A 22,930-nucleotide genomic window follows, 5' to 3' on the forward strand; every position below is an offset into this window, starting at 1 on the left:
GACTGGAGAGCGGCCGTGGGCTTTTTTTGAAATGCTGATTGAGTTGTTTCAAAGCAGTTCAGAAACGTTGAATGAGAAGAATGTTAATTCTGCAACTGATGGCAGTATGGAAGAGCATTTATTTTTAGATTGCCTCAGAGTATATTGCTTTGATATGAGGGATTGTTTACAGTAGCCGACTGAAATTCACTTTCATTTCTGCAGCATGGTCAGGAGAATTGTGTCATCATATGTTTTTCAGTTGGTGAATTTTTATTTACTAATGTAACTTGAAGGCCGATGCAACCTGCTTGCAACAAACATTGTGGATTTTGCCAATAACATTTGACCTTAGCCTCATTCCTGCAGGTTTATATTGGATTCCACTGCCTTTCTCAAACCATAACAAACAGACACATACGTTGGAATATACATACTTAAATACATACATATAAACGTAATCAAATAATAAATCATGTTTCAATGAAATTTCTGCTAATGCTCTATTGAAAAAAAATCCATTAGGCTGATAAAAAAAATAATAATAAAAAAAGCTAAGTGGAGAAAATCCTATACGAAGCTAAATGGGGAAATTACACATCAAAGTGAAGAGAGGAAATGTGTGACCGACACACTGACCCGAAAGCTCTAATTCAGTTTCCTCTTCTCCCACGAAGGTCGTCTCAAATCAAAGTGTGGACAACCCCATTTAACCACTCGGAAGAATCAATGGGCTTAGCCAGGATTAGACGGCACTCAGCGAGACAGAAATAAGAACCAGACAGAACAGGGCAACTCCATTATCATGTGGCTCAATTACACTGCATTGCATATCTAACTCAAGTCAAGTCATAGTAAGTAAGTAAGTAAGTAAGTAAGTAAGTAAGTGCTGTGTTTCTCAATGAAATAATGTTCAGGTGTTAGTCCTGTGCCGCTGCCACTGAGCCGCGTTGCCACTGTGGGTCAACCTGACCAGCATGTTTATGGAGGTAGAGGAAACCGTAGCACCCGGAGGAAACCTGGCTGCCTTCAGTCCTTCTCTGACCCTCTGAAATGGTGCAGCACCTCCTGTTTCAGAGCATGGTGTCCTGCGCTGGTCAGCTCCTTCACCTCCTTCCTCTTCCTCCTGCACAGCTCCCTCCGCTCACTCCACTCCCTCCACTCCCTCCACTCCACAACAGTCTTTCACCATCTTCTGGTAAGAGCTTAGCAGTTAATCTGTTTTATTCTCCAGTGAACGTCCATTAGCCAGAACAATAGAAGGCATGTGTGGCTTAGCTGGGATACCTCCTCGTTTTGTCCCTTTTTCTTGTGACGCCTGCACTGTACTGCAGGTGTGGGGGCTCTTGGTGCCGAACCCCACCAAAACATGGCAAAGACGCACAAAAGCATCCAGTAAAACAATGTGGAACACAGAAACCACAAATGCAGTTTGCAAAAAAAATGCAGCTGTACCGAGAGAGAGGGAAGTTGCTGCTACAGGTTACAGGCACCACTGCAGCTGCAGGTGTTTAAAATAATGTAATGTAAGAGAAAGACAGTGAGGAGTGAGTGACTGGGTTGGTCTGGAAGTGCCCTCTGTGGACAGCAAGGAGAATGGAATATATCTAATTCAGGTCGACCGATATGGGTTTTTCTAAGGTTGATGCAGATTATTGGGGATGTTGATTGGCCTATGTGCCTATAAGGTTTTTTTCCCAAAGAAGTAGGGCTGTGGAGGAGTCTGTCCTGACGGGACTTTCGCAGCTGGATAGGCGATGGATGCGTGGAGTAAGTGGAGTGTTGTTTGCCGAGCAGTCCTGTTGGTCAAAGACATCGAAGATATTTACTTATTTGGACTCTCGATTACAGGGAACCTGCTTATTGGATTAGCCTGGTTAATTGGAAAGTTGGGGAGTCGGCAGCTGTTGGTTGAATGTAACCGAAGGGTGAAGACTGATGGTAACACAAGTACAAAGGATGCAGTAGATGGTCAAAAAGAGACACAGTCGAGTTAGGATTGTAAAAATATTTCATTTATTTATGTACTTTCTACTGCATGATTTATTTAAACACAGCTAAAGTGTTAAAAGAGATAACTAGTGAAAAATGACTAGTTACTTAGCTTAAAAATGCCCTGGACTGGCCGACCGCAGATGCACCTAGTGGGGGCGCAATAAGTTGGGGACAGTACTCACCACGCTCCGTGTACCACACACACACGCGCACACATACAAGCAAAACAGATCAAAACTAGGGCAAACTAAAACGTGCAAATATGTGAGGGAGTGCAAAAATACCATAACACACGCGGAGTGATGGAGCAGGAGTGAAGGACTACCACCAAACCCCCCACCGTCTGGGGCAACCACGCCCGGACCAGATCCTGGAGCAGAAGACAAAACTTAGGAGACAGAAACAAAACCAAAATCGAACCAATAATACGAAATGATTACAATACAAAAACGAAAACAAAACACATTAACCTATAGTTTTAACATGTAAATCAATCATTAATTAGACCCAAATAAAAACAGCAATGGCCAACAGCGTCTACGGAGCAAACACATAATATTAACAAAAACGAACATGCACGACAATGTGACCATGGCATGACAATGACATATGTATTATGTAGCCTACCTACGAGTACCTATGTTTTGGCCACATTAGCTCTCCAAGCCACGGACATGCATCGGGCCACCCGTGTCAGCATCTACAACATAGTAACGGGATTGGCAACACATAGACACCAATATATGCACTCACCGCGAGCACTACAACACGCAGACCTACCCGGGTTACAGCAGCTATGAAAGGGCAGTATAGCGGGTGGCAGTCTGGCGAGGGAGAGAGCAGCGTCTACCGGTCTACAAGCCGCTTAAATGCTAACACCGGCTGCATAGGAATGCGGAAGCTAAGGGGCGTGACGCAATACGGTGTCCCACAAGGCACAAACCCTACACCGGTTACATGAAAATTAAAGAGCACTTTAAGAGCAGGGAATGAGCGATGGAATTACACCGGAAAGTAAAGCACAGCAATGTTATATGCGACCTGGCAGCTCGCTGTGGAGACAGACAAAAGAAGGTGGACTATATGTCGGCAGGAGGAGGGAACTACCTGCTCTGGAGAACTGAACTAATGCTGAGACCAAGTAACTGTACTGTGTGTATTTCCCATGTGTTTTGCTGATAATTTCACATTTCTTCTTCTTTGCGCATTGAGTTGCCTTGTGTGTGAAATGCGTGGCATATATATTTAGTAGGTATTTGAGAGGGAGCTTGTTTTAAAGATAAAAATCAGTAGATTCCAAAACCACAAAGGTAAGCATCTGTCTCTTTTGGTTCCGGAATTACGTAAAAACCCAACATAATATCTATGAAATAGATGTACAAACTTGTGACAATGTTCACCACAATCTTTCCCTGTTCCGTTGAGGCCTAAGAAGTTGCGTGCGAGCTTTTTAAAGTTCCAACGCAAACGGTAAATGGGAAGTTTCTATCACTTTCGGTTCCGGAGCTATCAGTCGGCCGGCCATATACATCGGTCGGGCCCTACTAAAGACCAAAGGAAACTGCAACTACCACTTTCACTATCACTTTTTTACTTTCACATTGGGGAGGTGGGTGAAGTTTGTTACACGAGGACACAGCGACAATATGCCCTTGAGTGTGCGATTGGAACCGCTGACCTCTTGAATCCATGGACAAATAATTTCAATTTTCACCAATATAAAATCCCTACAAATAATTTTATAATCAGAATGCTGCATAAAATTAAGGAAGAATTAAATAGCTCTGAAAACTTCCTCAGCTCCTGCCAGTACATTTTCTTACAATAGGCCTGCAGAGAGCACTTGTCCATGCTTTATGACAGTTGAAAGGTTCCAGCAGCAGCTACTGCAGCCCGACAGTCTCTGTGTGACCCTGGCATTCGTCACTAATGGCCGCTTGTATTGAAGCCAGTTTAAATTTGTATAGCCTTGCCTGAGGATGTGTTTTAAATGGCCGGCAAATATAGTGGTATGCTTGAATAATCTGACCTTGGCGTTTTCAGTGGTCTCTAGGAAAGAATAAAGGAGCAGTAGAAAGGACCGCTCTGACTGTTCAGCATTTAACTTCATCAATATTGACAAAAAAGGGTAAATGGATGAATGTGACTCAAACATTTTTTGAAATCAGGGTTGTTGTTGGTCTCCCTGTCAATCTGTCCACTATTGATGATCTTCAGTCAGTGCCATTTGTGCTCTAATGAACAAATGCAACATGATGAGGAGTTAGAGTTGGTTTCGCCCAATGCTGAGGACACATTAAATCAACTCTTTTGAGCCATCATGTTTGCCTTGTTTCGTTTCCTTGTCAAGAACATACCTGGAGCATTATTTTGTTTCATTCACACAGATTTGAGAAATCCTGCTTTTACTATTTGAAGTAAAAAAAAAAAAAAAATATCAGTAAGTGTGCAGGTTTGTATGATTCTCTTATATTTATATTACCTGAGAGATTACGAGAGGGAAATTCCGGATTTGGGAAGTGAATTTATACAACTTGCCAAACATGCCACTTTCTTCCTCAAAGGGGCAACAATCCACTTGGAACCCGGCGGATGGGATGGGATGATTGCACTGAAAGCTCTCTCCACCACAGATGTGTGTTAATGGACTGAGTAAACAAGGTAATGTTGTGTATGGTAATGTGGCAGTGCATTAGTCAAACAGCAGGGGCAATGGCCTATTTGACTCCCATAAGTAGCACCTTCACTGATCACACACCAGGCCACGCTTTAGAAAGATGAGTCACTTTTCTGGAGACATATTTAGCAGCGCTTATCCCAATCCTTTTGTATCCAGAGATTATGTTTTGGGGGACTTTTCTAAAGCTTTGAACCTGACTTGGGAACATTTGGCATTAGGTTATCCAAACGTTTGATGATGATAAAATCCACGCAACATTGCCATGCTTGAATAGACTGCCTTTACATTCCATCACAGGGCAAAGTTTTCAGAATAATGTAACTAAAACCCAAAGGAGTATGTTTTTTTCATCCTAGCCTCGAGAAGTTGTTACAGTTTTATGCAATCATATTAAAGGCCCTATACCTGACTTTTTCTTTATAAACAATTAAAGAGGGAGCAATTAAATTCAGTTAGCTGTGGTGCAAACTCATTCCTAACACTTTTGTAACATCCCAATTCTTGTTATTGGAGGTAGGTGCAGCGCCTCCTGGGTTTCAGAGCGTGGTGTCCTGCACTGATCAGCTCCTCAACCTCCTTCTTCCTCTTTCGTCTTTCACCATCTTAGAGCTTTGAAGTTAATCTGTTTTATTCTCCAGTGAACGCCCATTAGCCGGACCAATAGGGACAGAAGACATGTATGGCTTAGCTGTGAGTCTCGCCCCTTCTCCTTTTTCCATTCCGTGTTTCCTAGCTCCTCTTGTGATGCCTCCACTGTGCTGCAGGTGTGGGGAGCTCTTGGTGCCTCTTCAGTGTTTCAGAAGAGGAATTTTGCAGATCTCAAGTGTCTTGTCTTTAGCTCATAAGCTATCTGTTTCTTTACTTTTAAAAAGGTTCTTTCTTCAGGACCTTTATGGACTCTTTGCAGTAAAAAAAAAATGACCAGAGCCCCACAAAAACAAGACGTACAAAAGCATCTAGCAAAACAATGTGAAGCACAGGAACCACAAATGCAGCTAGGAATGCAGTTAAAAAGGCAACATCCCATTGTTGCAGTTGAATCACATGTGCAATTATGTGAATCCTCCAGCCAGGTGTTTCTGACTACCAGCCTGACTCCACATCTGGAGATGGGTCCCCGGGCACAGCACTGTGGCTGCCCACTGCTCCCTATGGGTTGTCCAGTGGTGTTGAGGCATATTTTGTTGTACAGTTGATGTATAATGACAAATAAAGCACCTCTACCTTAACATCTATCTAATTTGTTCATGCATCGTATCAAGCACATAACTTTTTCCTATTCTAGACACCATTTTGAGGGTGTTGAACGGTTTATCACTTGGATACAGTCCTTATGCCCTTTGAGTTATGACATATTCAGATTCCAGAAAGTGAATCCAATCAATTCAAACATATAAGGTCAAGTAAAGGGCATTTTGTATCAAGTCAGGTCAAGAGAAATCCCTGTACCTGTTATCCCTGTGTGGCCCAGGTCCCATCTGCGTGTGGCTGCGTGAGAGTTGATGGTCAGGGCAGGCCTATAAATGGGTTTCTCCTCCTTACATCAGATGGATGGTGCGGCCACGGGAGCAGGATAAACAGTTGGCCCTGATGGATGGTAGAGCAGAGAGGATCTTTCAATCAATCTGTCATCTCGACATCCTTGGCTCAAGTGCCGGAAACAAGACTTATGTCACAGTCGATATGTGCAAATCTCTGTCCCCAACACTCACTGTCTGTGGGGGCTGTGTCTGCATACGAGAAGAGAAAACACGCACTGATGGAAAATAGTAGTATGGTGTCCCTTGCTCTGTTGGGTTAATGATATATGTGAGCAATGAGCTATCTCAACATTTGCATTTTTCTTTTTTTCATGAGATTAGATTCATGAGACGTTTTGATTTATTCCCACTTTTCTCTATTTCATCTTTCTTCCTTAGTTTAGACTCTAAATATTTTCAAGTGATGCCTGGTGCTAATGTTTAATAGGTTGGTTTCCCTGCCTCCTCTTTAAGCCGGTCTGTGTCTGATGCCTTGTTGTTGAAGTTAAGTCAAACATCCCCATCTGCTGCATGGAAATACCTGCTGACATGACGCGTCACACTGTATATAAATGCTCCTTCAGCGTCTGGCGGAGCAACTCTCTTAATCCACAACATGTCTGCTCGTATTTTCTTCATGTCACTTTACTTTTTTTTTCCATAAATCTGGAATTAGACTCTTTCTTCAAAAGCTTCTCAGTCATCAAAGGCAACTGCTAGACTCACTGGTAAACTTGACTACGCACTAAATATGGTAATGGAATAAACTTTGTTGGAGGTTTATTTTATCATTTTAAATAGCTTAATATTTTCAGTAACATACAGAGAGAACCATATGTTTACATACACTCAAAAAAAGACACATTTGTGTTTATTTCTCACTGTCTGACATGAAACCAGAATTAACTTTTTTTTTTTTTTAGGTCTATTGGAATTTTAAAAATAATTTCTATTTGTCAAATGCCAGAAGAATGAGAGATTGAATTTTCTACACAATTTTGTATAACTTTTTATAAAACCAAAGGTTTACATACACTAAGATTAAACAATTTGTTAATTGAAACAAATTAATTGAAAGTTAATAATAATAATAATAATAATAATAATAATAATAATAATAATAATAATAATAATAATAATAATAATAATAATAATTATTATTATTATTATAATTTGGGAAAGCCCAGATGATGATGTCATGACCTTGGAAGCACAAGTCTGGATCATCCATTGGTGCAATTTCAAGACACTTGAAGGTTCAGGTTCATTGGTTCAAACAATGATGGAAATGACCAGTCATCATACAAATCAGAAAGAAGGCGGGTTCTGTGTGTCCCAGAGATGAGCGTGCTGTGGTCTGAAATGTGAATATCAACCCAAGAACAAATGCAAAAGACCTGGTAAAGATGGTGAACCTGGTAAGAGTTTGTCATCATCCAGAGTGAAACAAGTCCTGTACCGACATGGGCTGAGACGGAACTCTCCCAGGAAGAAGCCCTTACTCCAAAATGAGCATGAAAAAGACAGAATGGAGTTTTCAAATAAAAATAGGATAAAGACTTACATTTTTGGAGACAAATCCTGTGGTCTGATGGAAGAAAAGAAAAAAAGTCCATTATGACCATTGTCACATTTGGAGGGGGAAAAAAAGGAGGAATCTTGCAAGCCTGGGAACACCATCTCAACTGTGAAATACGGGGGTGGCAGCATCATGCTGTGGGGCTGTTATGCTGTGGGGGGGGACAAAATAGATGACATCATGAAGAAAGAACACTATGTGGAAACATTGGAGCAACATCTCAAGACAACAGCATGGACAATGGACAATTCCTGATCTCAATCCAGTTGAAAATGTATGGGCAGAGCTGAAAAGGCATGTGCACGCGAGGTGGCCTACACATGTGGCTCAGTTACAGCAGTTCTGTTTTGAGGAATGGACAAACATTCCTCCCAGCTATTGTGAGAAGCTTGTGGAAGGATATCTAAAACGTTTGACCCTAGTTATACAGTTTACAGGCAATGCTCCCAAATATTAATGAAATGTATGTTAATTTTTGGTTTTGTAAAAAGTAATACAAATTGTGTAGAAAGTTCTTCTGGGATTTAGCAAATAGAAATAATTTTCTAATTGACCTAAAAAAAAGTAAAAGTGATTTCTGGTTTCATGTCAGACATTGAGGAAAAAAATACAAATGTGTCTTTTTATAAAGTATATGTAAACATATGGTTCCCGCTGTAAACACGCTTCCTATGTGGTGCCTTTTTATTGCAGTGCTGCTTTTGTGCTTTTGCAACAATGCAGTTTCTCCACCATGCACAAACAAAGCTTTGTTTTCCTCACATCTTATTAACTTCATCATTTGCGCAGTGTTTACAGGATAATGCCACATTATCTTATCCTGTGGCGAAACACATAAGATCATGTCAAGGAGAGGCCGTTCATTGTTCACATGTTTACCTTGAATACACGACTGTTACTCGCGCTACATCAGAACTCCTACACAACGATAAAACAACACTTTCCCCTCCATGTTTTGCAAGTGAAAAACAATCCAGTGCGAAAACTGTGTGACTTGTACCACTCAGTTTACCTTATTGCAATCCTCTACTATCCAAAAATCCTGAGAAAAACAAGCATGACTGTGGTCTATTGACAGAGGCAGGCAGTAAATGGAGCATGAGTCAGCTACAAGTAAATGTCTTGGCACTTCCATTACCAGCGCATGTATCTGTATGCAGTCATCGTGTCACATCTTTAACATCTTAATACCTCTTTTAAATTATATATTGCTTAATTTAACACCTTCACGCCCCAGTAAACAAGACACTGCTTTTACTAAGAGCTTCTGTGCAAGTCATTATCAGTTCACCATGATTTATTAACATTACCAATTGTCATTACTTACTTCTGTCCTCTACACTGGTTCGGTAATCAAGTGCGGCAGTAAAGATTTCTCAGTTTGACCGGACTACTGTCTCATTCAGCCGATAACGAACACAATTGAGCTCAGGTAGCACTAAGCAAGCAAAGATTGGGTTGTGTGTGGATGCTGTTGTCACGCTGATTGACATGTGGCTTTAATGAAATGTGGCTTTAATGAAATGCAATAAAACTGGCCTATTTACCAGTTTTACCATGGCCCTTTAGAGACTATTGAGTCATTCCAAATAGATCAATATAGCAATACTGCCTCTCCCTCATTAGTACAGTGAGTGAAAGTCTTCTGGTTTCAAAAGATAAAGAAAAACAATGCATAAAATAAAAATTAGGTGCAGTTTTGACATATTTTTAAGGCCGTGTTTTATTTATTTATTGGAAGGATAACCCCTTGAGATGTGGCATCTCGTTAAAAAAAATAATAAGACAAACAACACCAGTCAAACAAACAGCAAGCATACCAAATAGCTCTCCACATATGTAACCATCGAACCAACAGTGAGATCACAGAAAATAAATTTCCATATGCATTTCAGCAAAAAAGAAAGAAGAAAAAAAGAGCAACATAATAATAATAATAATAATAATAATAATAATAATAATAATAATAATAATAATAATAATAATAATAATAACTGCGCCATTGCGATTGACTGCGGAAATGCGGGAAGCGAATGCAGAAATTGCATAAACTCTTCAAATTTGCATAAACTGGTAAAATGCATAAAATGTCATGTTGCATAAACTGTATAAACTGCATAAAGTGGTAAAATGCATGAATGGGTTAATTTGCATAAATTATGTACATTGCATAAACTCTTTAAAATTCATAAATCCTAAATGGCATAAACTCTTAAGTTGCATAAACGCTTTAAAATGCATTAACTGGTTAAATTCCATAAACTGGTCAAACTGTTGAAATGGCCTCAGTGCTTGATTGGCAGAAGCACAAATGGCTGAAAGTCCTGGAGTCTCCCCATTGGCTGGATTCCCCCCATACACACCAATGCAAAAAAAAAAACTCTCGTATAAAAAAACTGGAAAACTGCAGAAGGCCAATTTTTTCTCAAAACCCACAAGTTGCATAAGCTGAACATGCACAAAGTGCAGAAATTGCATAAAATGCAGAAGAAAGTGCAGAAAAGCATGGATTTGCGGCAGCCCCATTATAAGTCAATGGGAAAAATCTCCGACATTTTGGCCGATTGCGGAAAAAACGTAAGTTGCAGAAGTCCCAAAAGTAATAGCACCCTTCTCCTCAACATGCGGAACGTTTTGATGCATAACTTGCATTAATTGCACAAAGCATGAAGGTGCTGAAAGCTGGAGAAAATCGGGAAAAAGATGGAAGAGGAATAATAATAAAGAACATGAAAACGGACTGCGGAAGAATTCTGCAGTCAATCAATAACAACATACACTGCGTTCCAAATTATTATGCAAATTGTATTTCAGTGATGAAAAGCGTGAAATAATTGAACGCCTTGGACTAGGTATGAAAACCTTCGATATTTCACGAAAGATTAAGCAATCATCGTACTGTTAAGAGATTTCTGACTGATTCAGTGCACACACAGGTTTGAGCAGATAAAGGACCAATCTGGACGGTTTCTGCCAGACAAACACATCAGATTAAGAGAACAGCTGCTACAAAGCAGCAAACAGGTATTTGAAGCTGCTGGTGCCCCTGGAGTCTCCCGAACATCAGGGTGTAGGACCCTCCAGAGGCTGCAGTTGTGCATAAACCGTCTGTCTGGCCTCCACTTCGCTGTTCATTGAAGCTCACGAGCAGAAACGGCTGCAGTCGACCCATAAATACATGAAGACTCATTTTCAAACAGTCTTGTTCACTGATGAGTGCCGTATAACCCTGGATGGTCAGATGGATGGAGTAGTGGATGGTTGGTGAATGGCCACAATGTCAAGCAAAACATCATCATTTTCCATCGCATTCACATTTTCCTCTAACAGTTAAAGGCTTGAGTATTACGCTAACTGTCATTTGAGTTGATAATTTAGAAAATGTTAGAAAAATGTCATTTGCATAATCATTTGGAACGCGGTGTATACATACCATGTTTCGCATTTTCAATTACGCTCTGTTGGTATGGTTGTCCAAATTGATGGTAACCTGCTCCTATTAGTTATTCCTAATTGATCTTTGTGCAGAGGTAATCCCGAGCAGTGTGGGAAATAAAAGAGAGCGGCTTCAGATGAGGGGGCTAATCTGGGCGTGCAGCCAGAGAGCAGCGCTGATTAACAACATTATCACCTTCCCCGCCTTATTTCAAATGCTCCATTCACACACATTCAAGGTTACTGCGGCGCGTTTCAGTTCCATATCTACAGCTGCTTTCAAACCCAGCAAACAATGCGCTCCTCAAGGCCTTGTATTTCCCAGACAAAAACAACATAGCGCTTTTGTTTTCTTTTTCCGAAAGGGCTGGGTTGCTACTTTGTGAACATCTGAAGGACTTGCACAAAGTGTTTCTTTTGATCTGCAGCTTTTTTTCTTCTCACTGCGAAATGAAGCTCCTAAAAGATATTTGCATCGATTGATTTTATGTGGGTCGATCAATAGCGGCGTTTATTGAGGGTTTTCTTCGTGCTCTTTCTTTTGTTCGATTCATGCTTTTGTGATGGTGCTTGGGAGTCTCTGCTGGAAAATGATGGCATCAGCGGGGTCTCTTGGGAATAAAAAGGCAATACTCAGGAGTCTGCCTCCTCTGTGACTGCGGGGAACAGTCTCTACTGCAGATATTTCTGGATATACTGTCGGTTGTTATTTTTATATACAGCATTATATTGTGAAATAGCATGCGATATGTGACGGTATCTGAGCACTGCAGCTATACCTCATCTGTTTAAACGATGTGAGAAATGTGGTCATTTTATGTGTAAAATGTGATAATTTTCACTGTGCTTCTAAAGCAGCTTTCAAACTTTTTTGCTGCTAACAGTAGTACTAGGTCTACACCTCTATACCAGGTTGAAACTTTGTTAAACAGGTCTAAACTAGGGTGACCAAGATCTAAAATTAAGATTAACCATGACATGTGTAGTTCTAAACAGGAATGTAATGTAATTAGCTTAATTCTTAAAGGAACAGGCCATCGCTTTCCATGCTGAGATATGTTCCAACCTGAGCTTAGACGAGTTGATATGTACCTGTCTGGTCTTTGTGCGCGCCCATCAGTGCTTTAAGTGGACAAAAAGAAGTACCGGTACTGTACTGTACCGGCACGTCACTCTTGTTAGAACCTCAATGACCGCGGCACAGGTGGGGTCAGCCAACAAGTCCTCTGATTCTGACCTTGTTCTTTTACTTCACTGAAGCCAGGAGAGCAGAGTCAAGTGTTCACTGTATTTTAACTGAGCAGCGATGGTTGCGTTTCACACACCCTCTCCGGGATCCGCTTGTTTGTGTGGACGAGCATCACGTTAAGCTGTTTACAGCGGCTACAGCGACACACCGCGCTTTTCACTCATACAACTCAAGGGTGTATGGGTAATGTAGTCTCTGCTCACGGTGGGACAAAGTCGGAAGTGTGCATTGTGAAGGGCGCTCTGAAAAGTGGTGGGGCAGCCAGAGGATTAAAACAGATGTGCAAATGAGCGTACCGGTATGCTAAAAGCACGTTCTTGGCGCACGAAGAGGTGGCGGTACGCTCAAGAGCTATTTTTCGTGGCGGTACTGAGTCCCGGCACGTACACATATGTATGCACAAACAATATTAGTCTGAGACCGAAGAGATGTCGTGTGCTGGGTTGTAGCAAAAATGCTAATTTCCACCCGCAGTCCCTGGACAGGTTGATGTTATACTTACAAAGATTCATTTGCTTCAATTCGTTTGCTTTGATAATAACCACTGTTTGGTCACTTAAAGCACTGGTGCCCGACCCGTGGAAGAGCGTGGTAGCTTCCAACTTCACCCCCGTTTGGAGCTATAGGAATACATTGGGAGAGGCCTAATGCTAACAACATCTTTAGTCGTTTTGCATGACTGAGGGCACGCACAAAGACCAGACAGGTACGCATCAACTCGTCTAAGCTCAGGTAAGAACATATTTCAGTATGTAAAAACAGTGGCCTGTTCCTTTAATTAAAACATGTCCCATAGGAACTTTGCCGTACATTTTAACTTACATGAAACATTGAAGATCAACATGAGCATCTGAGTGTGTAAAGGTGATCTCAGATGTCTTCGACAGTGCTGTGGAGGCCGGTACCAAGAGAGCTGGTCTGAGATGTCCAGAAACTGCTGATCTACGAATCACTCATTCCCCACCGGGCTTACAGTCAGCCGTCTGCTGAGAAAAAGAAACAGAAGTTAAAGATAGGTCGTTCTGGCAAAGGTTACAGAAAAGCAACAACCGCAAAGCAGGAACCACCAAGGTCGGCACATTTTTCCACAGGTATTGTATCATAAACCTTGAAGGAAAATGCCTTTAGGTGAAGGAATAGTCATGACTTGTGGTTTTCAGGTGCTTAAGGTGATGCATTCATTTATGCACGCTTTTGTTTGTTGGACCTTTGACCATTCGATAAGTCGAAGAGTTGTTTATTGCTATGACAACGGTCTTTATAACTTGAGAAAAAAGGTAGGGTGTGAGTTTTAGTAAACATTTCATACATATGGCCTATTTGTGTCCTCAGATAAGAAGCAAACTTGTTCAAATAACAGTATTTGTTTTACTGATACAAAAACCTCCCCCCCAGGACAATTATCCAAGCAGAAACATAAAATCTGAACTAACTTGTCAAAAGTTAAGATAAATCATAAATAACACAAGGCTACATTCCCGGAGCTGTGTATAACACATAAATAATCTGCTGCCTCAACAATGTACAGCGCGCTTCTAAAAACTTTTAATTAGGTTTTCTTCATAAAATATTACTTACACACACAAGTTCATACAGAGTTTAAAAACGCTTAAGGCAAACTCTTGCTTATTCAAAACGTGGCCTTGATCAAAGTTTCGCTGTCTTATTTCTCCATTGAATCCACAAACATTTTTGTGAGTTATTACCAAAGCTCGCCTCAGTGTCGTATCGTTTTGCCATTAACGCAGGAGAGAGGTGCATTGTGGGTCCGTGCGGGGGCCACCTGAGCCATGAGCCAGAGCACAGGTGAGTGATGTGCACAGGATGGAGATGGTAATAAATAAAAAACACAGAAGCTGAAATTCTTTGGTACAATGGAAGGCTGCTACATGTGAGTTCTTCCCTGATAAATAGCCTCAATAAAAATAACGACAAAGCAGACCTAGGAATAATATTGTTGTTCCTCTTTTAAACAGGGGTCTATTGTGCTTTTAAAATGAACTGATGATATTTTTAGTGTCTTTAAAGTATATTTATAAGTGTGATCTCTTTTGTGTGCCGTAACATCTGTAGTATCAGGGTGGTCAGAGGACAAATGCTCTCGATCCACGTGATGCCGTCCATCGAAGGGAAATGGTTGAGCCTCCTGTCTGGTCTCTGCAGAATCTGGTGGGAAAAACAGCAGCAGCACAGATGCTACAACAACAGCTGTGACTTTGACACTTGATTCAAAGTCAAAATGTTTAAAAAATAACAAACTTAGGGACTTTTAAAAGCCCATTAACAGCTTTAGATTTCATATGCATGTAAATAATTGTGAGAAATTCACCTGTTAGTCACAAAAAATCCATCCATCCAATTTCTTCTGCTTTATAGAGGCTTCCTGATCCATGCAGACCATCTGAAGGATCAGCAGTTCTACTCCGAGCTCCTCACCCTATCTTGAAGGGTGCGCCCAGCCACCCTGCGAAGGAAACTCATTTCGGCCACTTGTATTCGTGATCTTGTCCTTTCGGTCATTACCCAGATCTGATGACCATAGCTGAGGGTAGGAACTTATACATCGACCGATAAATCAACAGCTTTGTCCCGACTCAGCTCCCTCTTCACCACAACAGTCCGAAATCACTGTATCACAGTGCCACAGTTTGAGAACTAGTGGTCTATACAAGGGGTTATTCTTTTCCCTCTCACGATGCAGCAACCAGAGGCGGATAGTACTCAGTTACATGTACTTCAGTAACTTTTAGTATCTGTACTCTACTTCAGTTAAGCACCAGCTCTGCCTCAGGTCCTGACACGCTGAGGAGCTGGGACACCTCGGCCAAAGCCCCACTGAGAGCCACACCAGCATCAGCGCGGAGAATCTAACACACAAGACCTGACCGTGCGGGGTCAAGGCTTACCAGGGGAAGCTGGGTTTTTGAAAACCATGAACAGCCTGATGTAACATCACCAAAATGTTTGCTTGTAATGTCAACATGTAAACTGGGCATTCGAGTGTCTCCCGGAGAGTACAGAGGACATGCTAAAAGTTTACAACAAACAACACTATTAGTATGATAGAAACATTCACTGGATGAAGACAGACATGTTGAATTTGGAGCAACTGCAGCAAGCAATGTTTATTAAAAGGCTTAAAAAATCATTACCAGGAAAAAGGCAAAATAACTGAATTTAGTAAAAAGCAAAATGTCCCAATGCCCTCTTGTTATAGCATGACATGACTTTTTATACTATTTAAGTACAAATAATTACATTATTCATGTTTACAGATTACAATGTGTTTGTTCAGTGGTCCTAGAAGGCAATACATAAAGAGTGGCCTTTTACTTTTTTTTTTTTAACATACAAGGTTTCTTACAGTGTACTTAAAGTGGATTTTTATAAACAAAACAAAAAATGATACGAGTGTTGCGTACTAATAGTATACCGAGAAGATTACTTAAAGTATACTGTAAAGTGTAGTGTGCTTTCAATAACAAAAGTATTCTCATTTATATCAGCAGTACACTAAAAGTAAACTTCAAGTATACTATAAAGTGCACTTTCAAAGAAAAAGTATACCCATTTTTATTAGAAGTACACTAAGAGTAAACTTAGAAGATTACTACATATACTTTCGAGTATATTAAAACAAAAGAAGCCTATACTTAAAGTTTGGGCTAATTTAGTCCCAAGTAAGTACACTTATACTCCAAGTATAAGAACACTTGGTGAAATAAACTTGAGAATGCTTAATATCATATACTTGGAGTACTTATTTTTTGGAAGGGCATGAAGAAATCCCTTCCCAATTGCTAAATTTGGTGCTGCTTTTGACATTTATAATTGCTTATTTCTCGGTCCTGGTAACAGTGGACAGAGGATACCCCCTGGTGGTCTGTTATAGATACATACTTTTTTAAAGAGCAAATGAATTGAGCCAACGTTTCAGTATCCTATCTTTATTTGCAGTGACACAAGCTGAGGACTCGCTGACTCAGCGGACACAGTGACATGTCAAACGCAGGTAATAACATTACTGCTGCTGCTAAGACACATTAAAGCTGTCTCGGAGATCATTATCCTGATGATTATTTCATTCTAGTAGCTGCATTTATAGCTGTATATAAAACTAATGGTGGCATAGTTATTTGCAAGGGTGTAAAATGACAATGACTCATCTAGCATGTTTTTTGAGTTATATACATATGCTTAGATGATAGACCAGATGGCTGAGTGTTAAAATTGTGGATTTTAGAAGTACTATAATCCCTATTCATTTGCTTGTGTGCTTTTTTTGGTCCATAGGATGTATTAAAATAGTACAGGGTGAAAGGAAAGGGAGCGAACAAGGAGATAATTGTCTGGGCCAAAACTCAAATCCACAACACTCAGCTATGAGGCAGCCTTAACCCCACTATTGGCTGCACTGTTCACATGCTTAAGTTTTACATTGTACATTTATTATTTAGATTAGTCACAAATAGCTCATAAAGACGAATTCCTGCATTGATGTCAGTTTTCTGTACATTCTAATTTGAAACATGTCCATGATAGATAATACATTATTTTTGGTGCACAGCTGGTTAAATAAGAAGAATGCCGAGTCCATCCAGAGAGGTGGTAAACTGTAGTCTGTCGGCCACGCTTTGACGTGTTCGTGCGCTCAAAAAGAAGTTCCCAATTTATGTTTTGAAAATCTTGCTTTTATTATTATTTCCAAAGACCTTGCACATTTCCTCTTCTGCCGCCACCAGTGTTTGCTTTCATGCGGTGAATAAAAGCAAAGCCCGGTAGTCCTCTCCGCACGCTGAATTCATGTGTTACAAAGACTCACACTGTTGGGCAAAATGTGCTTTTGATTACGAGGCAGGCAGTTTACTCAGCCATGTTTTATAAGGGTAGTTTGTTGTGAGCTGTGGTTATAAAGGCAGACAAACTCTCGCGGGCACAATAATACTTTGCAAGTATAAGAGTGTACATTCACATAGAAAATAATGCTTACATGAAAGAGCTTGGTCCCATTCAACCGCACACGCACTGAGCTGTCCCTCTTTAGTACCAAAAGCCACCAACACAAATATAAATGTTTCATGCAGTGCGGTGTAAATTGAACAAAATGTGTTACATGTAGACTTCCTGCAGTTGTCCATAATCCAGCAATGGTTATTACTGTTATTACTGTGTTTACATCGTCAAATTTAGACACAAATACTTTTTTTTTCTATACATTGTTAAAAAAAAAAAAAAAAAATCATATAATATAGTACATATATATATAAAACAAACAAAATGTCATAACTGATGTACAGTAATTGCACATAAGAGTAAAGGGTTAAGCACAAACTTTAAATGGCTTTCGTACATAAAACAATAAAAAAAAAACATTAATAAAATTGTACATATTTTTTTATACTATACAAAAATAAGGAAAAACGTATAAAATTGCAATCATATAGACAAAAAAACAAGTATGTACAAAAGTCTTAGAAAAGGTTCTTGCTTTTCTTCAGGTTCTTTTGTTTCCAGTTTGGCATGGCGTTGAACTCCACTCGGCTCATTCCCAGGAGTGTCTGAAAAGGCCATTAGGTCGCAGTTACCCACAGAGCAATTACGAACCGTGATACAGCGTGACAGTGTTGAGCGTCTTACCTTGAAGTCCTCGTCTGACAGGTAATCCTCCAGGCGCATGGGGTCCACTCCCTCGGGTAACGGCTTCCCGGTCAGCTCCTCGATGGAGTACTGCTCTTTGCTCAGCTTGGCCAGCGCCTCTTTTACCAGGATCACTTTGTTCTTCTGGCTCTGATTCTGGATACACACAAATCACATTCTTTTATGTTTTGCTAAATACAAACGCTCCGACACTGACAGTTGTCGTAAGGAAAATAAATATAATGAACATTAAGTATATACCATATTTTCTGGACTATAAGTCGCACTTTTTTCATAGTTTGACTGGGGGTGTGACGTGTGTATATAAAAATGTATAATTTCAGGTTTGTTATTTACACACTGACAGCCTCTAGAGGGCGCTTTAGGCTTGTGTACCAGTATCTGCTACTCCTGTAAGGTTGTACAATGACAAATAAAGCACTTACTTACTTACTGTACCACTGACAATTTAAAAAACGGTAAAGTTTGGAGTGAGCAAGAAACTTGTGAGGGACTGGCGAAAAGCGTAGGTTACTCTTACTGCAATGAGGGAAAGAAAAAATGCTAACCGCAGGCTAAAAGCTAGATGGCCACAGCTAGAGGAACGAGTTCTCAAATGAGAGCTTGAACAACGTGCTGCTGGGAGAGGCTTGTCAACGGTGCAGCTACGCCTCCATGCCCAGGCAGTTGCCATGGCTGGTGCGACTTATACTCTGTAGCGACTTATAAACGTTTTTTTCTTCTTCATTATGCATTTTTTGGCTGGTGCGACTTATACTCCGGAGCAACTTGTAGTACAGAAATTACATATATATTACATATATTACCTTTGAAGCAATAGTCTCATCCTTCTCCCAATATGGGAAAATATTTGTGAATGTAAGGGGCTCACATCCTGCAAGAACGAGATAGGCCTGAGGGGGGCGCCGCGGATTCTTCTCTGAAAATTAGAAGTCATTCATTGAACATAGTTTATTTCAGGTAATACATGTTATGGCAAATGAGTGTTTCAAGTATGATCCTGACCTTTGCAGTACTGCAACACAGTCTCCATGGCGCACTTCCTTTCGTTGTCCCAGCGTATTTTGGCAGAACCCGCACACTCTGTGTCGTCAGGCTGCCAGCCCTGCCACAGGTACACCTCCATACGGTTGTCCAGCAGGAACAGAGCTGTAGAAGAGACAGGACAGGTCAGCAGTGTGGCAGATACAGCTATTCTATAAGCGCAAACAGACACGATCTCAAAATATGGTGCTGATGCTTATGTTTTTTGTTGTAACTGATGCGTTGATTCTAGTAGGGGTTTTGTTAGTACAATGCCTCTCATGGCTTAGGGCAGGTTGATGGCCTAACTTGCAATAGTGCACATTAACCACTTAACCCCCACCAGAACTAAGCGCAGTTTGGCTTTACCCAAATCTAAAAGCTTCTTGAAAAAAAGTGTCAAAATAGCCACAAAACAGAAAAGCCACAAAAAAGTGATGAAAATGCAACAAAAGCCTCAGAAATGTGATGAAAACAAGACAAAAAAGCGTCACAAAGAATTAAAAAAATGTGATGAAAAAGTGAATAAAGCACTGTTAAAGCGCGACACGAAAACTACGAAATCACAACAAAGAAAGAGATAAAAAAGAGACAAAAACACAACAAAAATTAGGTAGAAAATGCGTCAACAACGCAACAAAAAAGTTAAGATTAATTTTGCAGATGTTAGCTTTCAAATGAGCCGTTACACTGGCCAAGAAGCTTTTGGATTTGGGTAAAGCCAAACTGGGAAAAAGGCACATAGTTAAAGTGAGATGTAAGGGGTTAAAGCAGTACTAAGTAACTTGTTTACCTTAATAAATTCTTTTCGTAGTCAGGATGAACAATATCCCTCTCTCCCTTTGCCTTTTCTGTCAGCGTAGTATTTACTCCCATGGACAATTAATGAGTAAAAAAACACAATATGCTACGACACTGCAGTGGTGCTTATGGCCTGTAGGGGCATGAGTTACTTAGTCCTGCTTTAAACACTGTAATAAAATTAGAACAAATCTGGGAAGAACGTTGGAAGCTTTTGTCTCACCCTCGCACCCTGTCATAGTTACAATGTCTTTCATAGCAGCCCTCACTTTGGTTTCTCATACGTCTATCGCAGACAGTTGTGCCTCTTGAAGTCGAGCTGTGGGGGAGCTGCTGTCTGCACCTCCCCAGAGAAAAGACACATGCTCCTCACACTGTCAAAAAAGTCTCCTAAGAGTGAAAGAGACTCTTCACACAGACACAAAAGTCTCTAATCCACAGTCTCTCACTGAACATGGCAGACCGGGAGGGAACAGCACACTCTGAACCTTTTTTTCAACAGGGCCACAAGAGAAGGTCACATGACTTTTTTTCTTGAGTGTTAGGTACTGGGTAACACTGTTAATCGATTCTTGGGCTACTTATCATGCATGCATGTATATATCTATTTATTTATTTATTTAATCGGAGAGGACCATGCATATTAATGACCGCACACTTTGTCTGTGTTTTACCTTTAGATAGTCTTTTCAAAATTCACAAAGTGAGATCATTTGCAATTTGGATTTCTTGTGCGTCACTGATTGTTTTTGTATGAAGTATGATTTGATTAGAATTGTGAGAGGACTCAGTTATACGACAGGTCATACCTGGCTGTTGCGTAGAATAAAGGTTCTCCTGGAGGAAAGGCGTGGCCATCACTCCCTCCGTGACCCGGGCTGGATACAGCAGCTCTTTGCCTTCGAACGCCCCGGAGCTGCCGCTGAGCCGGAACAGACGCGGAGTGTAGTTATACTTCCCAGGATCTTATAAAAAACACAAAAACATACATTGAGTTGAGAAAATATTCATACCTCTCTATAAAATCTTACGTTGATGTTCTTATGCTATTATACAGAAACGTTTTATTTTTTTACCAAAAGAAAAGAAATGTACTGGATTTCAACATAAGATAACCCTCTGTACTTCCCTCTATCAAGCCGCCAATTAACGAACACTCCTGTTGCTAGGTGCTTCAAAAATAGCATGAAAGAGAGGCAGAAGCTGAGATTTTGACTGAAAAGTACCTTGAAGCATGCAGTCGTAGGCCTTCTTGTCCTGTGGGCCCAAAGCTTTCGAAAACTCTGCAGGCTCGCTCCCTTCATCCACCTCTTCCAATTTTAGGCTGCTCACACCCAATTCTGTGGGCTTCCTAAAACCAAACAATGAAACCATAAATTCCTGTGTACAGCAGTTCAACGAAATCATTGGAGTATGGGGACCCCCAGAGGTGAATGAGCACATCGCAGGATGCTATTTTAGACCATTTTAATTCTCAATGCTAACATATTTGTTGATTTGCTCGGTCGTGGTAGTGATCTGAAATCTGATCTTATAACTGGCTCTTTTAGTTGACACTTCTGCTTCTTTGCTTTTTAAACAACCTTTCACAGCTGTACACCAAAAGAACACATGAAACAGTAAAACAACACAGCAGGTAATGGAGAAAGCCTTTTGAACTAAAACTTATGGCACAAAGTTTTATTTACATGGGCTTCAGTGATTTCCCCACCCAATCCCAACACCTCAATGTTAAATGTCTTTATAATTCACCCTTACCCCTGCATGAGCTTGTCCACTGCCCTTTTGGCCACCAGCCGGGCACCGCTGTGCACCTTACAGCCGTGCCACAGGTAGAGTTGGCCTTTCTGTGCATGGAGCAGGACCAGGCTGGCTCGAGAACGCAGACTGGCTTGTTGACAGTTTACCTCCAGCAGAGACGCCTCCTTTTCGGCCTCTCCTCGCACACAGAACAACTTCCAACCCTCTGGAGACACGTAAACGAGATGATTAAGTATTGACATGCAAATCACGTAGAATAATTATTTTGAGATCATATCGTACCTGGCCTAGTGGTGTCTCGGCTTCCTTTGTGGATGATTAAGCCTCCCTGAAAGAGCTGCAGGAAGCAAGGCGGCTCTTTCCCCTGACTAACCAGCATCTAGGCAAAAAAAAAAAATCTCTTTATAATATAAGGAATAATACAAGAGAATCCAAAACACTAACAAAAGCAGGAACTTTTTTTGTGGATCGTTTTACATGTTATTACTCCAAATGATTAGAACAAATGGATGGACTTTATTTTCCCAAACAGGACCGAAAACTCACTTGCGCCCCCCTGTGGCTGCCCAGCTCCACTGTCATTAGCGCTGAAGTTCCCTTCTCGTTGGCGCTGGAGTGTCGTCCCTGCCAGAAGAAGCAGGCGGTCCTCTCCCTGCCGGATGTCCCAGCGCTCATCTCCCCAGGCTTCTGACGCCTGCCCACTGCCACAAAACAATAACAAGCTCTTATCCAATTACTGTAAATTACCACCAAACAGTTCATTTTCAACTTCAGGCCCTCGCCCTCCATGAACCCGACCCATTACTGTGACTGGACCCACCGAGTGTAGTGATCGAGTATTTCCAGCGGATGATGTAGGCGTCCTCCTCGTGCAACTGTCCCAAGCTCTCTGTCGGCAGCTCCTCCTCACTGTGCTCTTTGATGTGCCAAGCGTCCACAGCCACCGTGGCCAGCTCCGCCTGCCTCCCGTCCTCTGTGCGGACAATGCCGTGTCCCCTGTGCACGTCCACCCCCTCCAGGGTCGTCTTCACGGGGTCAGGCTCATTGTCCAGCAGGGCTTTGGCGTCACAGGGCTGCAGCTCCAAGTCCAAAGAAGGACGTGTGTTCATGTGGACTGGACTCTGAAAGATGCAAATATTCAAAATAAATTACTGTATTTTCCGGACAATTAGTTACACTTACAGGTACGACTTAAATATCTAAATATATTATTTCACATGTTTGTTATTTTCACCCTGAAAGCCGCTAGA

General features: G+C 41.1%; 1 protein-coding gene across 4 annotated transcripts in view; it reads right to left on the minus strand.

Annotated features, from left to right (window-relative positions):
• Positions 1 to 16,224: 16,224 nt before the first annotated feature.
• The window catches only part of svild (supervillin d), a 44,466-nt gene continuing 37,760 nt past the window's right edge, over positions 16,225 to 22,930 (minus strand). For 3 of the 4 annotated variants that reach the window (XM_079577576.1, XM_079577577.1, XM_079577579.1), the window contains 10 exons: positions 22,501 to 22,801; positions 22,227 to 22,381; positions 21,963 to 22,059; positions 21,678 to 21,885; positions 21,146 to 21,270; positions 20,729 to 20,884; positions 19,101 to 19,244; positions 18,902 to 19,014; positions 18,075 to 18,230; positions 16,225 to 17,995 (listed from right to left, as the gene is read on the minus strand). In XM_079577576.1, coding sequence (XP_079433702.1) covers positions 17,909 to 17,995; positions 18,075 to 18,230; positions 18,902 to 19,014; positions 19,101 to 19,244; positions 20,729 to 20,884; positions 21,146 to 21,270; positions 21,678 to 21,885; positions 21,963 to 22,059; positions 22,227 to 22,381; positions 22,501 to 22,801 — 1,542 coding nt within the window. In that variant the 3' untranslated portion in view covers positions 16,225 to 17,908. The remainder of the gene's footprint in view (positions 17,996 to 18,074; positions 18,231 to 18,901; positions 19,015 to 19,100; positions 19,245 to 20,728; positions 20,885 to 21,145; positions 21,271 to 21,677; positions 21,886 to 21,962; positions 22,060 to 22,226; positions 22,382 to 22,500; positions 22,802 to 22,930) is intronic. The other variant, XM_079577578.1, reaches the window with a different exon arrangement.

Source organism: Gobius niger, assembly GCF_951799975.1.
Source record: "Gobius niger genome assembly, chromosome: 19".
Lineage (NCBI taxonomy): Eukaryota > Metazoa > Chordata > Actinopteri > Gobiiformes > Gobiidae > Gobius > Gobius niger.